General features: G+C 37.6%; 1 protein-coding gene across 3 annotated transcripts in view; it reads right to left on the reverse strand.

Moving 5' to 3' along the window:
* The window catches only part of LOC137250110 (uncharacterized), a 197970-nt gene that overhangs the window by 85411 nt on the left and 87826 nt on the right, over window positions 1–24733 (reverse strand). For all 3 annotated transcript variants that reach the window (XM_067782408.1, XM_067782406.1, XM_067782407.1), the window contains exon 2: window positions 13181–16045. In XM_067782408.1, the coding sequence (XP_067638509.1) occupies window positions 13181–16016 (2836 nt within the window). In that variant the 5' untranslated portion in view covers window positions 16017–16045. The remainder of the gene's footprint in view (window positions 1–13180; window positions 16046–24733) is intronic.

Below are 24733 nucleotides of genomic sequence, written 5' to 3' on the forward strand. Positions count from 1 at the left end.
GGTACACCAAGCATGTTTTCCAATGTAGTCCTTTCAGTACCTGGTCCATGAGTCTCTCAAAAGTAGCTGGTGCATTACAAAGTCCAAAAGGCATCACTGTAAATTGCCAAAGACCATCACCGACACTGAAGGCTGTTTTCTCTTTATCCTCCTCCTTCACCTTAACTTGCCAGTAGCCGCTTTTCAAGTCCAGTGTGGAAAACCATTTCGTACCAGATAGCGAGTCCAGAGTGTCGTCAATTATTGGCAATGGGTAGCTATCCTTTTTCGTAACGTCATTCAACTTCCGGTAGTCCACGCAAAACCTCATTTTTCCATCCTTCTTCTTTACAAGTACTACCGGTGAGCTCCATGAACTAGCTGATGGTTCGATGGCGCCGCTTTCGCTCATTTCTTGTATGATTTGACTCACAACTCCCGCTTCGCCAGTGGAACACTACGTGGAGCTTGACGGATCGGCCTCGCATCTCCAGGGTCAATTTGATGTTGGTGCGGCCTGGTTTGGAACCATCCTGGTCAAATATGTTCGCGTACTTTAGGAGCAGTTGTTTTGCCTTACTCTGATAGGCTTCCTCTAGCCCCTGCGTCCATGCCGTGATGTAATTTGAAAGATCAGTATTACTAGATGAAACGTGTTCCTGGAGCTGTTCACAGTTAATAACTACTTCAGCCTCTTGGCATCTTCCCAAAATAGCTCCTTTGGTCAGTTTGAGTGGTGACTTAAACTCATTGAGTACTCTTACCGGAATACGTCCATCTTGTTTTGTCATAGCCAGGGTTTTTCCTACAAGTATGTTCAGTGCTGATTTGTTTGCTGCTTCGACAACCCACAATTTGTTTGTCCCACAATCTCCATCAACCTTTTCCCAGATGACTGCTTCGGATTTTGGTGGTATTTGCTGACTCTCTTCCACCAGCACTCGTTTACTGCTGTAGCCTCTCTCGTAGCCGAAATTAAGTGGCACATCCATGTTCTTATATCGCATCGTCTTGCTTTGCATATCGATCTTGATGCCTTGGTCGATTAAGAAGTCCACTCCAATTATGATTTCATCAACAATCTCTGCCAATATAAAATTGAGTAATACCGTGACGTTCCCAATTGCTACTTCACATGTTACTTCTCCAATTACCTGGGTGTCCTCTCCCGTGGCTGTACGTAATTTTGCTCCATGCAATGGTCTTATCTTCTTGTTGACTAAATCCGATCGAATGATGGAATGAGATGCACCCGTATCTATCGTCACTAAACGTTCCTTTCCATCCACATGTCCTCCCACAGTAAGATTGCTTGACCTTCTTCCAATTTGCGAGAAAGAGATTATGGAGCTTTCAATTGCGGGAGCCAGCTGTCGCGGCTGACTCCCTTTAGATTAACGATTCAGTGGACTTGGAGATTGGCTCATCTCTTTCAGCTCTGCGTTTACAGCCACCCACATTGTTGGAAATATTAGGGTTGGAACTGCAATAACGTGCAATGAGCCCTGACTTACCACACTTGAAGCGTTTGACGGCACCATCGTTTCTCTGCTGCGTTCCTTTTAATGCTTCCAAAATTGTGTCTACCCATGCCTTTCCACATCCACGCGAAGCTTTGTTTACGGGCTTACTCAAAAGCGACCTGTTTCCTGAGTCAGTATGGGATACCGTTTCAGTAAATGTTGGCTTTGGGCTTGCGTATGTGGCTGGCTTCTTTTCCACATCCCATTTATAAAGCTCTGGATTTGTACCCTCTCGGTGTATTCCACGGGTGCGTCCGCATTTGCTAAATGGGCCAGCCTTTCGACATCCGACGCAAACTCCTGCAAAGTCTTATTCGCCACACCGTAAATCACACGGTGAAACCTCAGTTGCCTTAACTACTAGGCTATCCTGCTGGTATTTGTTTTCAATTTAGAGATAAAATGTCTCAATTGTGTTGTTAGTGTAGAAATGAGAAAAACTGAAATAAGCATGAAAACAAATACCAGCAGGATAGCCTAGTAGTTATGGCAACTGCAGTTTCACCGTGTGATTCACGGTTCGAATCTCGGTGAAACCTTTGATAACATTACAAAATTACCTTATGATGATTACGTTGGCCGTTTTCGAAATGGTTCCATCGTAATATGTCAGTAAATATATCTTTCTTTTCAGTTTCTCTTAGAAAAACATAATAATTGAAATTCAATTATTATAAGCCGGTGTCAAGCTCATGAATTCTTACATGTAAGTATAAACTGAACGCACCATAAAACAAACAAACATAAATATGTAAAACTGAGCCCGAGTTTACAAAGCTTCTCATTCGCAACGAAGAAGAACTTTACAAAAACAAATCTACATGGCACACAAATTAATATAGAGACAAAATGTCTCAATTGTGTTGTTAGTGTAGAAATGAGAAAAACTGAAATAAGCATGAAAACAAGTACCAGCAGGGTAGCCAAGTAGTTAAGGCAACTGCAGTTTCACCGTGTGATTCACGGTTCGAATCTCGATGAAATCTTTGATAACATTACCAATTTGCCTGATGATGATTACGTTGGCGGTTTTCGAAATGGTTCCATCGCAATATGCCAGTAAATGTTTCTTCCTTTTCTGTTTCTCTTACAAAAACATAATAATTGAAATTCAATTATTATAAGCCGGTGTTAAACTCATGAATTCTTAAATCTTAATATATAAAAAACACGTGTCACAACATTTTTGGGCGCGATGGACTCCTAAACTACTGAACCGATTTTGAATTTGTTTTGCACCCCGTGTGTAGTTTGATCTAACTTGAGAGATAGGATAGGTTATATCTCAGTTTATAGTCGCAATATTATTTTATTTCAAATTTTTTTATTTGTCTAAGAGGGGTACGCAGATCACAAGAAAGTAAAAATTCCATATAAAAAACGCTTAAGAAATGCTCAAGAAAATTCCTCGTGGTAAATTTTTTTGAGGTAGTACGCAATTTACCAGAAATTTAGTACGCTACTTTACTACTATTTTTCCATCAAATTTGCATACGGCAACACCGGTTTCTGCAAGAAATATGTCAAGTGCCATATATTTCTTGAAGAAAAAGGTAAACAAACTGGAAAAATAAGCTAAGCACATGGTTTTTGATTTTTCTGCAATAAATAATTATTATTTTATTTCAGAAATGGAAATAACGATAGCCGCAGCACCAAAACGCAAAAAGCGCATAGCGAATTTCACGGCGGCGGAGAAACGGGCACTTATAAGGGAAGTGACATTCTTTACATTTCTTTTGTTTATATGCTCTTCTTCTTGCTTGTTTCACTATTCAGCGTGGATATTTAAACGTCAAAATTACTTCCATACTACCATTTTTCACGCAAGAAAAAAGGCAAAATTTTCCATGAGCAATTACTTGTGATCTGCGTCCCGCTCTTTATACGTAATAATAAAATGTTACGTATACGCAGTGGCACTCATATTTTAAGGTGGTTAAACAACGTGCTTATCAATAAAAAACATTATAGCGAATGATATCAAGTATAGCACATCAACAAACCCGCCGAGAGGGTGGGGGGTTTCTGAGGGGGACCGCGATTTAGAGGTACTATGAAATTTTTTTTAATTCAGGAGAGTCTTTAGTTGTGTAGAGGGTAATTTTCATACCCCTGGGTGACTAGGGTCTCGAGATATAGGCCAAAACGTGATCCAGTGAATGGCTAGACAGTGTTTATACAATATGGATATCAAATGAAAGCTGTTGATGAGTGCTTTAGTACAGAGTAATATATTATCCAGAGACGGACTGGGACTGGGATTAGGACTAGGACTGGGACTGAGACTCGGAGTGGGACTGGGACTGGAATAAAATACATACCACCCTCTGGGACAGGCAATAAGGGATGCAGAAGAATGAGAAGAAATTGAGAGAAGAGAAAAGAGAGGAGATTGAGAAAGAGATAGAATGAGACGAAGATGGAGATAGATGAAGCGAAAAAGACGGAGGGAGGAGTGAATAAAAGGATTAGGTAAAAGTGAAGAGGGGGGGAGGGCAGAGTCAGACGGAAAAAGCTTATTAAAATGTATGCAGATAGGCCAAATTTAGGGCAGGACAACGTCTGCCGGGTATTCTAGTATAAGTATAAACTGAACACACCATTAAACAAACAAACATAAATGTGTAAAACTGAACCCGAGTTTACAAAGCTTCTCATTCGCAACGAAGAAGAACTTCACAAAAACAAATCTACATGGCACACAAACTAATATAGAGACAAAATGTCTCAATTGTGTTGTTAGTGTAGAAATGAGAAAAACTAAAATAAGCATGAAAACAAATACCAGCAGGATAGCCTAGTAGTTAAGGCAACTGAAGTTTCATCGTGTGATTCACGGTTCGAATCTCGGTGAAACTTTTGATGACATTACAAAATTGCCTGATGATGATTACGTTGGCGGTTTTCGACATGGTTCCATCGCAATATGTCAGTAAATGTTTCTTTCTTTTCAGTTTCTCTTAAAAAAACATAATAATTGAAATTCAATTATTATAAGCCGGTGTTAAGCTCATGAAGTCTTAAATATAAGTATAAACTGAACACACCATTAAACAACCAAACACGAATTGTATTTGTTGTTTTTTTTTTATTAATTTCTCGGATATGGAGGTGCCAATTTCACATAGGATTTTTTTGTTGTTGAAATAACTTTTTGACAAAAGGTGGACAAACAAAATTTTTTTCTGAACAGACTGGACATACGATGGGCAAACGACGGACATATGATTTGGCACGGTAAAATAAATATTTTTGTTTTTTTACGAAAAAAATTATTTTTCATATAACTTTTTAATAAAAAGTGGACAAACTAAAATTTTTCCTAGACAAACATGGACAAACGAATAATTTGTATAATTTAATAAGAGAAATTATTGTGAATACGTCTCACAACTCATTAAAAATTTACGAATGTAATAAATGAATAACGATTAAATCGAAGATTATTAATTAATTTTAATATATTTAGCCGGAATAGACAAAAAAAAAAAATTTTGTTGTAACTTTTAGTGGGACGAGGTGTGCAGTGTACTCACGAAAAACGCGAAATTTTTAAAGTCCTTATATCTGCTAGATCTTCTGCATCATCTCCCGATGGGAAATGTGCGTCGGGAAACTCTTCAAGAGACTCTTCGCAACTACGTGACCACTCCCCGGTCTCTTTCTTTGTTAGCCCCTGGAATATATTTACCCTAGTCAGGACCTTCCTTAACCGCGCTGTTTCGCTGCAGCACTCGATCTCCACACAAAAATTTTTCCTCCTCATCCTGTGGATTTCGCGCTTGAAGATCCCCAACAGATCGCTATACTCGTCCCTGCAGGCTTCACTTTCAGCAAACAGCTTGAACATTTCTTTTACCTGTCGTCTAATAAGACTAAGCTCCTAGCCCCACAATGGCTTTACTCTGGTATTCGCAGTTATAGGCGTCTTTGATAGGAAGTTATTAGAGTACTACAGTTCTTCTATAGTGGTAACATCATTGGGTTGTCCCAGTTTTGTTTCTAAATGTTCCTGGAATTTGCTCCAGTCTGCTGACCAGTGTTTCCGAAGGTTCCTCCCTTCTCTTTAAGCGGACTCTAAAGCTGATATACGTATGGTCTGAGGATGGCCTAGCAAGGACTCTCTAATCAAACCTTGATATATCACGTTCAGAGCTCAATGTAATATCTAGGACACTGTTGGATGTTGGACCACCTAAACCTGTTGGCTATCTCTAAATCATTTTGCAAGATGTAACAAAAATGACACTTGCCTCTATGATTTGTATCGCCTCCTCCCCACGCGCACGTCCTTTTCCACTAGCTTCTTGCACTCTCCGGTGGCGTCCCGGCAGTTTGGGCCATAAAGCACGATGCCAAGATAAAACGGTCACCACTGCGAGATCCTCGGTAGTGTAATTAGGCAGCATAAGTCAGTGTAGCTGTTTCTTTACCATGATTGCAGCTCGCATCCTTTCCTTTCGATTGCGCGTAGTAAACGCCAAATCCACGCGCGCTGAGCCCAAAAACCTTTCCTCCCTATGAGAGCATTGGCTCCTGGATCAGTCCCACGTCAAACGGATCCTACTCAAAGGTTGGGTTGGTGTCTAGTGTAATTTTTCACTGGATAAGACGCTTACCTCACGTGGAGTTGGCGTACCTCTCGATATTTTCTAAATAAGTATGTATCGCGGCAATTTTTTTTTGTTTCACTGATAAACTGTGGCAAATTACTCAATAGCTAAATTTTTTCACATAAAAGTTCTCCTGCCAATTGGAATCGGTTCAAAAACAGTTTTTGCTTTTCGCGTTGAGATACTTACCATGAGATCCGCTAAGCTGTCTTCCGCCCTACTACAGCCGATTAAGGCTTTCACAGTTGCCCATGCTACAGAGCCGCAGAGAGGTAAATAGCCTGTTTTTGCATGAGGGGGTTATGTTCTTCGACCCCTTCAGGTCATCGAGACATTTATAGTCAATTTCCTTAAGGGCATGCGGATCAAATTTTTAAATGTATAAACCTTTCCGTAGTTTGTGCCAGGATTTCAATATTTCGAATCATTTTGACACCTCTGACTCGCTTTTCGTAATTAAAAAGAATATATTTATTGCCTTGAATAATTAAATCAATATTTAAGATAGGGTGATTATGCGTCCCGGAAACCCGGGACATGCCCCGCCATCCCGGATATTTCCGAAAAAACCTGCGAATCCGAATGTGGCTTGTTTTTCTGAGATTTTGAAAATCGTTCAGTTCCTTCTTTCCATTCCAGTTCATTACGCTAACTATGAGCGAGTGTTTTGATTACTAAATTCGGGACGGACGAATGAAAGGAATCGTTTCGATGTGGGAAACATGACACACAGTATAATAGTGCAATTTAATTTTGCAAACTTGACGTTCTATGATTGTTTTCGACATTTGTCAGACCCTATGAATGTTAAACTTCTAAAACAAATTGCCAGTTCACAGAAGTATGGACTGAGACAGAAAACAGTGGACAAAGATTCAACTGAAATTTCAATTTGATTTGTACTGTGAAGTTGTGGATTCTGCTGCGTCTACTGATGCAACTAAGAGTACGACTGTTAGTGCGTCTGTTAATGGGACTGCGTGTTAGATTTCTATCGAACCCAGGCGGAAAATTGGTTCTAAAAACATACGAGTTCTCAAACCACCCTTTGTTATTGGATCAAATAACAACAATGAGCTTAGTGTGGTTGCAACACTTAAAGTCAAATGGTTACTTATATCATCTTTCTCATCGAGTGTGACATACACTGATATTATATCATATGTTACAAACATGCTAAAATTTACTCAAAGAATTTTAGGTCTTTTTCTTTAATTAAGCAAGGTGCCAAACCGGAACATCTATCGAAAATTAGTTTGGAGCTTGGAGAAGCTGATGAATGCTATTAAAAGGTTTTAAATGCCAACATCTGGCCCACAAATGTTAAAGTACGTCCTTTTAATTTTTTTCAAAAGGTAGTAACGGTAATAGTAACAAGTTTGTGGTAATTATGGCAGTCACCTTAATATATACTTTCAAAATGTATCTGGGCTAACAACTAAATATAAATCTATATTTATTTCGAGTACAAATTCTGATTATGACATTTTTGTCTTTGTTGAGACTTGGCTTAATGTAGATTTCAACGATAATGAATTTTTTGACGCAAATTTTTATAATGTGTACTGTAAAGACAGGGATGTTATCAATACTGGACTATCCAGAAGTGGAGGATTACTAGTAACGGTTAAAAAATGCTATTAGTTGTCCCTGGTTTCTCTGGATAATGAAGACTCCTTGCTGGATAAAATATGCGTTTTTGTGCAAGGCTCATCTAAACTTTTTATTTCCGATTTTTATATACCCCCTGCTAGTTGTGACATACTTTATAAAGCTCATGTTGATAATGTAATAGCTCTAGTTTCTAAGAATAATGGGTCTTGAAAAGTTAAAATTAATAAGACGAAAGGTTTCAGCTTCAATGTCTGACAATAATTTATTAAAGAAATTCTTTTCTCGCGCACGTTTCCAGGCGCACGTTGTAACGCCCCAGATCGAATGGATGTTGCGATATTTTTTCTGTTTTGTTTGTTGATAATTTAATTTATTGCTCTGTAAATTGAATTGAATTTTGTACGCATATTTGGTGAAATTTTCTATTAAAACATTTTATTCTTGTATCTTATTTTATATTATTGTATTGCTTTTACCGCTGATGATTGTTGCTTTGATTACATTCCGAAGAAGCATGACTGGTGAGCCAATTTTGAAAGTTGATATATGCGCAGGCATTCCTTTTGGTTCTAAGGAGTATAGAAATTCGTTTGGATAATTCATAATTTTATCTTCATCTGTAACTGTGTCGATCGATTTATATTTCGTCACTTCACCAGGAAATTGATTTTGAAAGCGATCATTGATTTTGTTAACATGATCATTTTTGGGAGCTAAGATAGTTCTTTCGCATAGCCAAAAAACAAAAACATTTAAATTTAAAATTCTTAATTCTGAAATATGAAAAACCTTCGTCTTGATCGAAGGAACCTCGAGCCAAAATTTGGTGATGATCGAAGTATAGCAAACACGTTTTCATAGGGAACATACACACAGAATTTGATTTTTATAGAAGATGTAGATAGACTGAAGCTAAAAAATTTTTTTAACAGCGGCAGATTACTAAACGTCCAAAAGGCATAATAGCTAAACTCAAAAATGCAGTTAAACTTTAGGTGTTAAAATAACTTAAGTTTGTACGGCAGCCATAGTTTTTCCCCATTCCACATTTTACTGGAGGTTTTAACACTTAACGTCACATAGCTCCTCACCAATTTTAATTATCCTACCATTACGACATCCAGATATATGCAGTATAATATATTCCATTTGTATGGGAGGTGCCACGCCCCCTTTTTACCAATTCCGCATTTTCTTCGTGGTGTTAGGGATTGACCTCATATAACTCCTTACTGAATTTCAATGTTCTGGCATGTATACCTTCAAAGTTATACATTACTAAATATTCCATTTGTATGGGAGGTGCCACGCCCCCTTTCTCCAAATTCCGCATTTTCTTTGTGGTGTTAGGGATTGACCTCATATAACTCCTCATTGAATTTCAATGTTCTGGCATGTATACCGCCAAAGGTATGCAGTACCAAAGATTCTATTTGTATGGGAGCTGCCCCGCCCCTTTTATATATCGATATTATTTTTAGCCTAAAACCTTCCCGTTGATCGAAGGAACCCATAACCAAAATTTGGTGATGATTGATGTGTGGGAAATACGTTTCCATAGCGAACAGAATTTTTTTTTATATATATATGGCTAAACCGATTTGGGATTTCAAAATCAACTAACCATCATCTCTCCTTCCTGTATCTTTCCTAAAAATTTCATGGCAATCTGTGGAGCCGTTCTCGAGTTATGGAGTGACAATCAAAATGTACACTTCTTTTTATATATATAGATTTCTTAACCTACACATTCATAATTATTCTAATACTAACAAACTAAAAATATGTACATTTGTAATAATAGTATGCAAAGTCAGCAGATTGCTATTTATGTAAACCATGTAAAATGTTTGTGTATGAATATTTCGGTGATTCACATTAACAAAGTAAACAATGTAAATTAGTTGTGTGTGAATATTTTGGTGACGAACTAACATTGACGATCGGCAAGTATATTGACCGGGGTGAGTGACTGAGCAAAAATGTTAAGTTGTGAACTGACAAGGGTTTCGTATTCGGCATTCAATTGATGTTGGCTTACCGCTGTGTTGGGTCAATGTAATTTATGTCGCATAATATTGTAATATGATTATGCTATGACTGCGTGTGGTCGGTTCATAAAAATGCATTGGCATAGAAGTTCATGATGCATAATGCCGCAAATGTATTGCATAGGTGGGCATGACGCATAATGCTACAGTCTGATGACAATTTTTGTGTACTGGGTGATTTAACCTCCCTTACGTAACATGGTCGTTATTAGATGATAGCCGATCTTTAATTCCCGGTAATACTTCCAGCTTTTGCGAAACTTATCTGGTAGATAAATTTTTAAGCATACATCTAATTCAAATAAATAATTTTTGTAATAAATTAATGAGATTTTTGCATCTTATTTTTATAACTGGGGCCCTATTCAGTAACTGTGAGTTTTAAAATGTACACTTTTTCTTCATATAATTTGTATGAAAGAAAAATGTACATTTCAAAACTCATAGTTACTGAATAGGGCCTCTGGTAACATGAATTTTTCATTGGAGCTTTGTCTTATGCCAGTCAACATCATTTTCCTCTTATTTTGAAACTTGATTTTTATCCTTTCCATCACTCCAGCTAACAAACAAGTTTAATAAAACTCTATATAGGAATTATGTGCGCAAGTTTGAGCGCGAAATCAAGAGTAACCCTAAGTCTTTTCGGCGATACGTTAATGCGAAGAAGGCTCGCTCAAATATTCAATCGGGCGTGTTCTACAATGAGACTAGGGCAGGTTCGACTTACGTAGCCGCTAATCTCTTTGAGGAATTCTTCCAACCAAACTTTGATAATGATTCTCAATCATAACCTAATGTAGTCACTAATTTAAATAGCCCAATAATTTTGGCTCACTTTAGACCATTATGAAAGGAGTCAATAACATTCCATATCAGATTTCATTGAGGGTTTATCTGATATGGACGGTTTTTCGTCGTATCTCTTTAAGAACTGTAGAACTTTGGCTCTTCCTCTTCTTCTTATTTTTAACAAATCCCTAGGAAGTGGAGTATTTATTGATGGGTGGAAGTTTGCCTCAATTACCCCTATTCATAAAAGCGATAATATAGCAAATGTAGCTAACTACCGCCCTATTGCAAAATTATCAACAACGTCGAAGCTGTTTGAATACATCGTTAAACATAAGATGTTTTTCTCTCTAAGGTACTTAATTTCCTGCAATCAACATGGCTTCGGGTCTGGCAGATCCACAGTTTCGATCCTGCGGGTTTCTCTGATTACTGTGTATCAGCTTTCAATGATCGGCTGGAAGTGGACATTGTTTATACAGACTTCTTAACAGTCTTCGAAAAGGTCAGTCATTCAATTTTAATAGATAAGTTAGCCAATGTTGGTTTTCATTCAACCTTCCTATCATGGATTAAATCTTATCTTTCTTTTCGCAAGTGTGTAGTCGTGGTTGATGATTGTTCGTCCGATCCCTTCATTGCCTCCTCGGGCGTTCCTCAGGGCAGTATCCTAGGTCCCCTTCTTTTCGTTATTTTTATTAATGATATATCTTCTTGTTTTGTATCCTCTGAGTTCCTTTTGAATGCGGTTGATCTGAAAATCTTTTCAAAAATTTCTTGTGTTTCTGATGCCCATAGTCTTCAAAATTAGCTAGAAAATGTAGCCAGTTGGTGCAACTCAATATTAGTAAATGTTTTCACATAACTTTTCCTAAAATTCCGTTCCCTAATATCTACATCATATGATATTAATGGATCTAAATTAACTACACAATCTATAATACGAGATTTAGGACTTATTTTTGACTCAAAGTCTATGTTTCGTGATCATATAAATCATGCAATTACTAAATCATACGCAATGCTTGCTTTTATACGCCGTTGCATTTTACTGACCCATACACTCTAAAACTTCTTTACACCTCGATGGTTCGTGCCACGTTAGAATACGCTGTGTTTATATGGAGACCATTTTACGATTGCCATATAAAGACGCTAAAACGGGTGCAAAAGACCTTCATAAAATTTGCTCTGCGCAGATTAAACTTTGAAGAGCCTATTCCGGCATATAATGCTGGATGTCTCCTTATTATCCTGACGACATTGCATATTATGCTCCTCTCATCAGAGCCTTACGAGAATTTAATTTGTTCTCGAATTCTTTGAATATAGATTTCTCAGTTGAAAAATCTAAATTTAAATTACAATTAAGTGAATATTTAACTTAAACAATTGTTTGTAAATATATTGGACATGGCGTCCCGGATTGGCGTCCGAACGATGCGGTGACTACATTTAAGGTGGGTGGCTTGAAGGACGCGTTTTCGACCTCCCAAGAAGCGCAACTATAATTGCTGTTTGAAAGTTGTTACTGCTGTTCGAAATCACGTCCATTCCGACAGCACCATATATGTATAATTGTTCTCCACTATAAAATAATGTTGTAAATAATAAAAGCGGAATGGAGAAAGTGCTTTCCAAACTACAATAAACTTCGTACGTCACTCGATTACGACCCTGTGTTGCTCGAATTCCCGTCCTTTCCAACAACATACTTAACATTCATTTATATACATAATTATGTTTGCAAAAATATTTTTTAAAATATCAACGAAAATCATATAATAGTTTCAATTAAATGCTCTCTAATCTAATTGTAATTTGGGTTTCTAACACAACGACCAACCCTATTAGAAACACTTGATTCTGAAACGGGCTGTACTACACGTACAGAATGTAATACATAGGATAGTTTTATTCGACTTGATTTTATTTTTTCCTTTTTACATTTTGTTTTGCACTAGAAGTTGCGGATTAACTATCCAGGGCTGAAAAAATATACTATACATTTTAATGTAGCGTATTTCCAAATTACTATAAGGGAGTTTAGGACTTTGTGCAAATGGTCTAGCATTATTGCATTGGAAACTTGTGTAGCATATTTTTACAATACATTAACAAAATACACGGTCATGCATTTGTTACGTCATAGCAAATACGCAATATCAAAACCAGTAGTTTTTTTTTCAATATTGAATAGCAAATCGACAACTGTCAAAACAAAACAAAGTATGCAAAGAAAAAATTGCGAATAAAAAAAGTTGTTCACGATCCGTAGCTTTCATTTGCTATAGCAACGTTTCCAACATCAAATACAATATATTCTGAACTCCCTTTATATATTTTGCTAGAGATTGTAAAAGATCTTGGAAAATCGGGTCTAGTAAGTATATAATAAAGCAAAAACTAATACATACCATGATGGATGTTGGAACGATTTTTCGTCATCCCTTTTCAAATTTGATATGGACACAGATGATGGCGCAACGCCGAAATCTTTTTGTCTCCAAATCAAATTCGATAGGGGATGACGGAAATTCGTTCCAATATACATCAATTATCCGCTCTGTAGGTAAATCAACAAAACAAAATAAATAATACATACCATCACTGGGTCGTTGTCTTGATGGAATCTTGACCTTTGAAGAAGACGCACTTTCTTCTGTGTCGTTTGGAGGCGGTAAAGCTTTATGAGTTTTCGGCTGCTTCTTACGCAACTCTGTAAAGTTATGTCTATTCCATGATCGACGCTTTTTAGAGCCGCAATAATAACGGTATTTTCTTTTCTTGGCTAGTGACCAAATATAATCGCCAGAACAATCCAACATGTGCCGATACAAATCTAAAGTACCACTACATTTCCGAGTACACTTTGAACACTTAATTGAACTTGATCTTGTCTCTGTACATTTGCCCTGCAATTGTGCTGCAAGTAATGAGTTTGAAGATTGCATACTATTCGATGGAGATCCGGTATTAATGTCTAATGTAGTTTTTGTATCAGTATCGCACTCATCTGTTGTACTATGTTTTACACTGCACGTATTTAAGGTGCAGCTGTTAAAAGTTGACGGAATACTATCTGAGGAATCATCATCTCCCATTGATCCAACTATCATTCTTCGACTCGTGTCTTGCATATCAGCTTTTCTCCACCCAAACTTTCGTAATACATTGGAGGTACTATAATTTTCATTACCATAAAAACTTAACGCACGATTGGGTATAAACAAATGACGTAACGAGTTGCCCGCCAAGAGTTCACGGCCGACAACTTCGTAATGAGTTGATAGAATATGGGAGTGACGGAACATTTTGTGCTCTTCCAACGACTTTAATTTTTCGAATTTAGATCCACAACACATGCAGAGATAACATCTGGGTCTCGCCCATTCTCCACTTAATACCAGTTGCTTCCGATGATATTGCAGTTCTTGATTGGGCAACAGTTGTAATACGGAGAAAAAAGTATTATCAATAAATGATTGATTAAGTATGTTTTCAGCTCCATTTTCTTCCCTGCTATGTATATAAAATAGTCCAACTTCATCGTTTTCAATTTTTATTATAGCTTGTTCGTTTTGTTCCAAAATGATATGAGGCAATAAACGCATATCAAGAATGTAATTTAATTGTTCATTAATACGTTGTCTCTCCTCGCGAATACTTTCATTGCCATGGGATGGGGCATTTAAATTTTGTATATATTGTTGCATTTCGTGTTTTTGACGCATCGACAATTGAGTCCACATATCAAGCTTTGATAAATCACGCAATCCCAACATTGGTTGCTTCATCTTTTTAACTATTTTACCACCTTCATTTATTAATTTATACTTTTTAACGCTATCCCATTTCCATTTCCAAGAGTTTTTGGTATGAGGCCGTCGAATTTTCGACATAACTGCATCGCCACCATATTGCTCTGCTGTTAAAAGAGTTGGGAATGCTGTTGTTGTTGCTAAACTTGTTGCAGCATGAATTTCAGTTTCCATGGAGTTACTTTCATGAAAAACAATATGACTTTGAGCCAAATTACTGCGAATCGTTGGTACTTGTTGCTTTACGACGGTAACTGTCGCACTTGAACTGATGGTGGTGCTAACATTATTAAAAAGTTTGCCATCTAAAAAATATAAAAGATTATTTCTTACATTTGAAATGACATCCCTATAAAAGTTTTCGTCATATGAACTGGACAGCATTTCAGTCCTTGTAGGCATACGAAAAATTATTTCGGCATCTCCACTTTCTCTAATTGCATTCTTTCCAGATTTATTACGTGCCTTAACAGCGGAAGTATAAACTGACGGTTGATCCGGCTTTAGAATTGATTCTGATAAAAGGCTATCTTTACGTGAACGGACACCTTTTCTACTACTTGGAAGTCTGTTTTGAGCAAGACCTAGTCTAGATAGAATAGGTTCTTCTGCTCCCATAATTGTATTCGATTTGGTGGTACTAAGATCCTCAGGAGATGTGGATGACATATGTAAGACATTAACATTTCTTTGTGGTTTAGAACAACGAGTCTTCGTAGATTTGATTTTCTCTCTGGTAATCTTTTCATCACCTATTTCTGATAAACACGAATCGAAATTTTTATTTTTCGAATTATCGTCTGACAAAAGGCTTAGGCCCTTGTGAATTGCTTGGTTGTGTTGGGTTAGTTTAGCCATATTTTGAAATCTTTGCATGCATGGCTTGCACCCAAAATACTTATCTGAATGGCAATCAATAAAGTGAAGAAATAAAACATTCAGATCTTTTGCAGACGCTTCAACTTGATGAGTTTTGGATCGTTTACAGTACGTACATCCAGGATATTTTTCTAATATGACACTACACGATTCTGCCCTCTGTTTATTTCCATCAATTATTGTTGACATTTGAGAATTTCGCCCACTACATCTACGATTCTTTTGATGAATGTGAATCTTTTCTACATGTTTCAGTTGCATTTTATAGGACGTGAACTTCTTATCACAATACAAGCACAAGTTTCTAACACATTCATCGAGAATTGAATTACTTTCGTCGAAGTCCTGATGATTCGAAGGAATGGAGTCAGATGCATCTCGTGTCAAGTGCTTCTGGTCCAAATGGTTTCTTTCAACATTTTTTTCTTCCTTACCGCAAGTTATTTTATTGCATTGATTTTTTATTCCAGAACTCAAACTATTTGTGTTAAGTTTTTCAATGAATCCTCTTAAGCGATTAAGTGGCAAGCTACATACAATAGACACCGATGACCGATTATCTTCCTTTTGACAGCACAGTTCGTTTAACTTTACTTCCTTCTTCAATCCGACAAGTTTCGTTTTATTTTGACAATTTCTCTTTAGCGACATTTTGCTGTCTTTATCCAATTTTTTCCGATTTGTACGCTCCTCAGATACTTTGAATATATCGGAATTACTCCGCAATCCAACACGGGACATCCTTGATCATTAACGACACAGCCATCTAGCTGCAAAAATACGAAAAAAATAAGAATTTTAGAATAAACTAAAATTATAAATTGTATGAATCCACTTAAATTTACACATGTAAAAATCTAAAATAAATTCGTTTAAAGTAAATCAATATGTACTCATATGTCCGATCTCTGTAAATTAGACGATTATCTGTCAAAGCTGCCCGGAAAGCTGTTAGAAAAAAGTTTTTTTCAATTAGAAGAAAATTTTTCGCCCTTCGGCAGTGTTTGGCAAGCACTCCGAGTATATTTCTGCCATGAAAAGCTCTCAGTAAAAACTCATCTGCCTTGCACATGCCGTTCGGAGTTGGCATAAAACAAGTAGGTCCCGTCCCGCCAATTTGTAGGAAAAATTAAAAGGAGCACGACGCAAATCGGAAGAGAAGCTCGGCCTTAAATCTCTTCGGAGGTTATCGCGCCTTTCATTTATTTTTATTTTTATATCATCCTACGTGTTTCAGTATTTGAGTTTTACTAAGCGTAAGAGCTTGAAGCGAACAAGTTTCTCAGGTGTCAGCGGAAAACAGTGTTGTCCACGGAATGACGTGGAAACAAAAGGATTTTGATAGTTAGAAGGAAAATGGTATTTCTAAATAAAAGGCACACAAAAAAACAAACATATCTGTGGCCTCATGCAATAACCGCTTAATCGACTTAAGAAGAACTTGAGTTATTAGTGGTATGGTGTTCGCGAATTAAAGCTACATATTTGTGTCCAACCAGTATCCTTCTAGGTAAACTAATAGAGAAGTTATTGGCAAGTGCATAATCGCCGAACTCGAAACTGTACTAATTTACATTTGCATAAGTAGCTTATCGTGTTCTTAAGAAGAAATGTAAACATTTATTTGTGTTGCATAATACGTCTATCTCGAGATAAGCGGTTATTGAAAACATGTTTTCTTAACAAAGCGGCACATTTTAGTATAAAGTAGAAAGAGCTTAAGTCGTAGTAAGCGATTATTGCAAAATGGAAAACTTACAAAGTGGAGTGATAACTAGAATTAGGTTTTTATTGTAAATTTGTTATGCTGCGAACGGACCTCTATCGAGATAAGCGATTATTGCACCTATTGTATAACACGTTTGAGTTCATAAGTCTACTTAAGTTTTTGTAGTACAAACAAATAGCACACATCCCGTGTACTTATCACAAACTTTCATAGCAGATGTTTCGTTAAAGTAAATTAATTAAAGCATTAGTAAATTACATTTAAGTGTTCCATTTGAGTGAAAAGTGCAGTGTTAACTGTTTTTAATTTGGCGAGATCCTTAAATTTCCGAAGTGATCTAAACAATTATGTATTTTCCAATACGAAAGTCAAAAACAAATTGGATTCGCCGAATTCGAACTGTTTGCGTTTGATAATGAGGATCGCGAATCCATCCTGATTATCAAGTTACTGACTTTGAATCTGAAATTGATAACCATGAAAATAATAAAATTAGTATCCTAGTCAGAAGTGGATCACCAAGAAATCGACGAAACTATCTGAAGCACTGAAAAAGGTTCCTTCTCGCGCCAAAAATCCAAATTAAACGGAATAGTAGTCAAACTTACGTAAACTCCAAAGGAGTAGTAGCAGAAAGAGTTTTCCACCTTATAAATTACGAATGCCGCAGAAAATGAAGTACTAAAATATTACCTTCTCTCAATAATAAAGTATGTGCTTTTGCGCACTTGGTTCTCACAATGAACGAGTTTTATTTATTGGAACCCTTATAAATATTGATGGCAAGAAACTGGATAAATTATATTACCATGCTAAAAAGCCCCGCCAACGTGACCATACCATTGTGTATAATGTGAATGAAGAACAAATATTCATGTATGTCAAAAAGTTTTTTAAAAGCGATATGAAAACAAAATCTGTAGTCCAAACTGAAGTTTTCTTGTCCCCAGCTGGATGAAACATGCTCTCTAAAGATAGAATAAGCAAAATTAAAGAACACATTAACAGTTTTCCAAATTCTTTCACGCCGAGTTATCGCTTTGGAGAATGCATGCACTATTTTGTGGCAAATATCCATCCCAAGCCACTGCTTGTTTTTCATATTGGAAGGTTTTTAAATGTACAGAATTTATTATATATATTTTTAACTCGGTAAGTTCATTTTTAGCAAAGAAAATTAAACTAGATACTTGTCAAACATTTGATAAATTGGAGATAAATTGGAAGCAAAAATAGTTGTTCCTAATCAAGGCAACAATCAAGATCTAGTTCAATAATTGCAGAATGAGCGGTCAGTGCACCAAGAAACAGCGGAGTTGGTTTGTACCTCCAAATTGGTAGATAAAGGAACTACTGGCATAAGAAGTTTTACCTTCGACCTACAAAAATATTTGCTCCTTTCTTGCGCATCTCCTTAAGCTTTTATAAAAGGCAATTGTGGACTTTTAATTTAACGATTGCACAAAAATATCTCCGTATTGCTACATGTGGCACGAAGGAATACCAAGGCGCGTTGAAAATCAGATCGCTTTTTGTTCATTCGAACATCTTAAGAACCTTCAGGGAGTGAGCCATGTTGTGTTCCACAGTGATAATTGCGCTCATTTGTGTTCGCAATGTTTACATCAGCAAATTACATTCCCAATCCTATATAATATCGACCACAAGTTTATGGAACCTTATTGAAAGAAAGAAGAAAATCACAAATGCTACAATACACCATCCCCGTGATTGGTATTATTTTGTTGGGTGTGGAGGTACAAGAAACGTTTTTAGTGTTATAGAAATGGATACAGTTAATTTCTATACATTTTCCAATATACTAAAATCAAAGTTTAATTGGAGACTTAGGAATGAAGATAGCGAAAGATTTCTTTCGAAAAATGTTAAATGGTTACGATATAAAAAAAAAAATTTCACCAAAATGAAATTGAGCCTTTCAAAGTTTTACATATCCTAAATAGAGGTTCAAATACAATTTATTTAAAAACAATCCATTTCTTTATGAAAGGGTTATAATGAAACTTAGCTCACTATATTAAATATAAACATAGTGTGAGTGCAATGACCCCGAATTTCTCCTTTTACTTTTTCTAAAAAACTCACTTTTTGTTAAAAATTGTATTTATTTTTAAATAAAATTAACAAATGAAAAATTTATCTCGAGACTATATATATCCGTTTTGAGTTAAGTCGTAAGGTTTCTTTGGTTTACTGTTTGCAATAAAAACCTGTGTCGATATAAGTTAGGCTGATATTTAAATCAAAATCTGCAATAAAGGCTTAAGTCGATGTAATATGTAAGTGTACATATTTTAAAATTTGCAACAACGTACTAAGTTATTTAAGTGCAAAAATTTCTTGTAATACACATACGTTTTAAAAAAAGGCTTGGTATCCCTTATTAACCTTACTTTAAACCATCTGATTCACGTACTTTTGATTGAGTACCTGTTTTAAATTTTTTCAAATATGCATTTAAACCTTAAATATCAATTTGCGGCAAACTAAAATATAAGACTTAAGCGGTTATTGCAAAAAAGCACAGATATTATAGTTTGCTTTGCCGGGTAAAATATGATGCATTTTGGTCTAAAAATACTTAATTGGCGCTTGACCGTTTAAATGGTTATGGCCGTCCATCAAAGCGGACCAGTCGCCTCTTCGATCTGCCAACTGGCGTCAATTTGTCACACCAAGGGAGTTTAAATCATTTTCCACCTAGTTCTTCCAGCGGAGTGAGGGCCGCCCTCTTCCCCTGCTCCCATAGGCGGGTTCCAATAAAAATACTTTCTTAGCCGGAGCGTCATCTTTCATTCGCATAACATGGCCTAGCCAGCCAGCGTAGCCGCTGCGTTTTAATTCGCTATTCTACGTTGATGTCTACTCTAAAAATAAGTCGTACAAAATTTCACTCGAATTTTTTCAGGTAGGTAGGTTGAACCTCGCCGGTCCATGAGGACCTCACATACACTGATTGAGTCCGTAGTGTTACCAGAAGTTTGTTTTAACGACCAAACTGAAAAACCCTATCAAAAACCAGGACCTATATTATAAAATAACTCCGTCCTCTTGGCAAATACCAGAAGCTTCCTAGGACTTAAGCCACTTGCTGCTTCTAGATCTGACAGCTGTATCACTCCTAATAGCTGGAGTCTTGGCCTGGCAAGTGCAGGGCACGAGCACAGAACGTGCTCGATCGTTTCCTCCTCCAACCCGCACTTCCTACATCTGCTATCACTGACCAAGCCTAATTTAAAGGCATGTGACGCCAGAAGGCAGTGTCCAGTCAGAATACCCGTCATGAGTCTACGGTCCTCTCTTTTTAATGATAGAAGCAACTGTGTTAGTCTAAGGTTGTAAGACCTTCACATAATCTTCGACACTTTACAGCCCCGAGCTTGAACCCACGCCTTTCCCGCTTGGTCGATCATGTGCACCTCTCGCATTCGCTTAATCTCGCCCAATCTAATTGGGACATCTACGGAGCAAGCTTCAAGCGATGCGTCCTTTTTAGCTAGTATGTCCGCTTTTTCATTCCCATCTATTCCCATATGCCCTGGGACCCAATATAGATGTATGCTTCTCCCTGTCCCGATTCTCTCCAGAGACTGCTTACACTCTAACACGCATTTAGATGCTGTGCTATGCGAGATTATTGCCTTAATTGCTGCTTGACTGCCAATATAAAAGTTAACACGGTTGCAGCTTAAGCTATTCTCTTCCAGGGTTTCTACTACTTTGGTTACGGCTAATATTTCCACTTGGACACCGCTACAGTAATCCGGCAGCCTGTAGGATCTGCTTATTTCCGGATCAGCGCAGTATACCGCAGACCCTACTCCTTCCACTACTTTGGAACCATCGGTGTACACATGTATCGCCTCGTCCGCCATTTGCGCAGCCTTGCGCCAACCGTCCACCTCTATAGTGGCCTTAAGATCTCCCTCGAAGCGCAGAGAGGGAATCATGTAGTCTGTTCGTCTTGTGATTGATGACGCTATACTACTATGGCCATATGGTCGGCGCTCAAGCTGCCCCGAAGCGAATTTTGTCAGGTTGCACTTGAAAGTCCAGCCGTTAATTTGATTCTTATTTAATAAAATATATAAAAGGCGCGATACACCTCCGAGGAGATTAAGGCTTCTCTTCGAATTTGCGCGGTGGTACTTTTAAAATGTTTTATGCCGACTCCGAACAGCATCTGCAACGATGAATTTTCGCTCAGATGCTTTTCAAGGTAAAAGAATACTAGAAACGTTTGCCAAACAACTGCTGAGGCGGCGACCTAACTTAGAGTTATTTTTACTTGAAACATTTTTTTTTTTTCTAAAGTTTTTAATATTGCTTTTCACGGTCTTTGTACTTAGGATCTTTAGTGGCGTAGCAGGCTACCAACACACCACGGCGGTCCCGTATTTATTACGTAAAAAGATGACTGAATTAGATTATGATGGCATAAACAAATGTTATAGGGTCTGGGATTTAGCGCGATCGTCTTCCACAAGAAAACGTAATTTTCGTGTTATTCAAAGAAACTCCAGTGTGTAGAACTCGACCTATTTTAATAAAAAGGTAGTAATTTAAGAGTTTTGCTAGCAAGAACGGGTCTCATACCCTCTGTTAAAAGGCCGTTTCTCAGAGACATCATGAATACAGTCATATCTCACAGAGTCCCATTGAAGGGGTTGTAACTGAAAAAATACGTTTTTTGACAGAAAATATGAGAGTATCTACAGTTTCGCACAAAAGGAATCCAATTAAAAATAACTATTTTATGCCAATTTGTTTTTGTTGTTCTTGTAGCAGTGCTTCGCCACATCTAATAGATGCGACCGATCACACATTTTCATCAATGTCCTTTAACGGGAGTCCAAGGAAACTTGCTGCTTCAACAGGGGTGGACCATAATCAGAGGGCTGTTAGAGGCGTTGGTTCCACAATACGGTTGGGGACATCATTGGTGTCATGTGGGGAGACATTACAAGCAGGGCATATGTTTTGTATGTCGGGTTGATTCTGGATAGATAAGAGTTTAACCTGTTACAGTATCCAGATCGAAGTTGAGCTAGAGTGACACGCGTTTCCCTAGGGAGAGTGCGTTCCTCCTCTACTAGTTTTGGGTATTGTTTTTTAAGTACTGAATTCCCCGGGGAATTTCTGGTATGTGAATTTCACCGAGGACCTGCTAGTGCTTTTCAGCTTCATACGGCTGTGTTTTCAGGTGCCGTATTTCCTTATAATGCTTACAGAGATGACCCCTTCAGCCCCTTGGCGGTGTAGGCCCCTCAATCATATGTCTGTTGGGATGCTCAGGTTTCTGGGTATTCAACAGAAACTGTTTGGTTAGCATTTCATTTCTCTCCCTAATACTCACCATTTCTCGACTCATTATGTAGATGGTGTTCTGGGGATATAAGAAGACAAGCCGTGGTTCTGAGGGCGGTGTTTTGGCAGGCCTGTAGCTTCTTCCAGTGAGTAGTGCCAGCAAGAGATTTGAGGATTTATTGCGGCTCTGGATTTTCAGTACAAGTGCGGCCGCATGCTCAGCAAAATGCAGATCCTGATCGAACCGCACACCCAAGATTTTGGGGTGTAAGACAGTCGGTAGCATAGTGTCATTGACATGGAGGTTCAAAATGGTCGACATTTAGGACGCGCATATTGTAAATAAGGTCGCCGATGATTTAGTCGGTAATAATGTCAGGTCTCGCGAGGCGAAAAAACTGGAGAGATCGGGGAGGTGGGCGTTTATTTTGTTGCAAATTGTGCAGTCATCGGCGTAGGAAACGATAGTGACTCCTTCTGGTGGTGAAGGTAGCTTTGATATGTAGAAGTTAAACAAAAGTGGGTGTTCGCGACTGATATTCCCTTAGTATTATTCATTCAATTTATATCGTAAGCTTCGATATGTAATAATCGATAATTGTTATCGCTGGTCAATACTATTTGTAATAACTAAACTTCTATTCTTTATGTCTTGATTTTACCTACATACAGTAATTCATATACGATATGTACATACATATTTGTGTACGTATATACATACATATGTGCATATCTTACTTATTTCTTCTTGTACTCATTTGTGATTATGAATTCTGTTAATAAATCAGTCAAGGTTAAACTCTAAACGGCTTCGGTCATTTCGTTAATTGACATACATTTTTTGGTCCTTCGAGCCGGATAAATTTTTAATTGTTCGTAAAACACCGCGCATCACGTGTTTTCTCCGTTAATTTAATAACTATAATATCACAAATATCGATCGATTGAATTGAAAAAATAATACCGCGTACCAAGTGTTATAACTTAATTCAATTTAAAATGGATAAATTACTAAAACAACGTGGGTGGGTTAAAGGCACTATTACACGTGCCTGTGCAAACGCTAGGGGCTTTGATAAGTCCACGACGATGGAGCACTTAAAAAATAGACTGCATAAGTTGGAGGAGTCCTACAATGAACTTGTAGACATCAGCAAGGCGTTGTATGATTATGCAGGGAGAGACAACTTCATTGACCCAGCAGAAGATGTGGAGGAATACGAAGAAAAATATTTCGTCGCTCATGCCGCTATATCCCGTTTGATCAATGATCAACTGAGTTCCCAACCCGTGAAGGAAACTGAATCCGACCATTCTATTGATAAGTTACTGACACAACAAGCCAAGTTCCTGGATAACTTCAGTGCAGCAGTAACTCATTCAAATGTGCATCTCCCTAAAATTTCTCTGCCCAATTTTTCTGGAAACTATTCAGATTGGCCGTCATTTCGCGACCTTTTTCGAAGCGCAATTGACGAAAAGTCAAATTTGAGCAACATCCAAAAGGCCTATTACCTAAAGTCATACTTACAAGATGAAGCATTAAGTCTTGTTAAGCATATACCATTGACTGACAATAATTATAAAGACGCATGGGACAGGCTAGTAGAGCGATATGACAAAAAGCCGCTAATTGTTCATTCCCTTGTGCAACAGCAGCTCTTCGTAACTTAACTGATAAAGCTGACGAAACTGTACGCGGTTTGGATGCCCTCAATTGCAATAGTCTGGACCCTTGGTTGGTCGCCATTTTGTTGGGCAAAGTTGATGAAGAAACAAAAAGTGAATGGGCAAAGAAGGGTGATTATCATGTAGTTCGGTCATTTGATGAGTTTGTTAAATTTCTATCACATCGGGGTGATGCGTTAGAATCGTGTAGCCCATCTCGCTCTAGTTAACAAAAAGCGCACAGCATTGGCACATTATGCTCAATCAGGAGAGTCAACAGCAAGAACAAATTATTGTGTTGTATGTGCAGAGTAGCATACAGTTTCTTAATGTCAAAAGTTTAAGCAAATGGATAGCGGAACAAGGAGGGCATTTGTAAAAGATAAGCATTTGTTTCAATTGCTTGCGCTCATCTCATAATGTAAATCAATGTCCATCCAATTTCCGGTGCAAACTTTGTCGCTCAAAGCACCACACGTTAGTGCATATGAATAAAGAGCCCGTGAAGAATACACAGCAGTTGCAACAACAATTAAGCACGGAAGCAAAAGAAAGTATTGCGATCACAGCTGCAGTATCAACCGACCTTGCTCCTCGTACTTCGGTTGTCTCGGCATATGCTAACAACAAAAATGCCTCACTGTCGTTCATCCCTACCACTCTCTTACCAACTATCCTGGCGAACGTGGTTGACCGTTGGGGGAATGTGGTGAATTGTCGCGTTTTACTTGAC

Source organism: Eurosta solidaginis, chromosome 4 (assembly GCF_040869045.1).
Source record: "Eurosta solidaginis isolate ZX-2024a chromosome 4, ASM4086904v1, whole genome shotgun sequence".
NCBI classification, from domain to species: domain Eukaryota; kingdom Metazoa; phylum Arthropoda; class Insecta; order Diptera; family Tephritidae; genus Eurosta; species Eurosta solidaginis.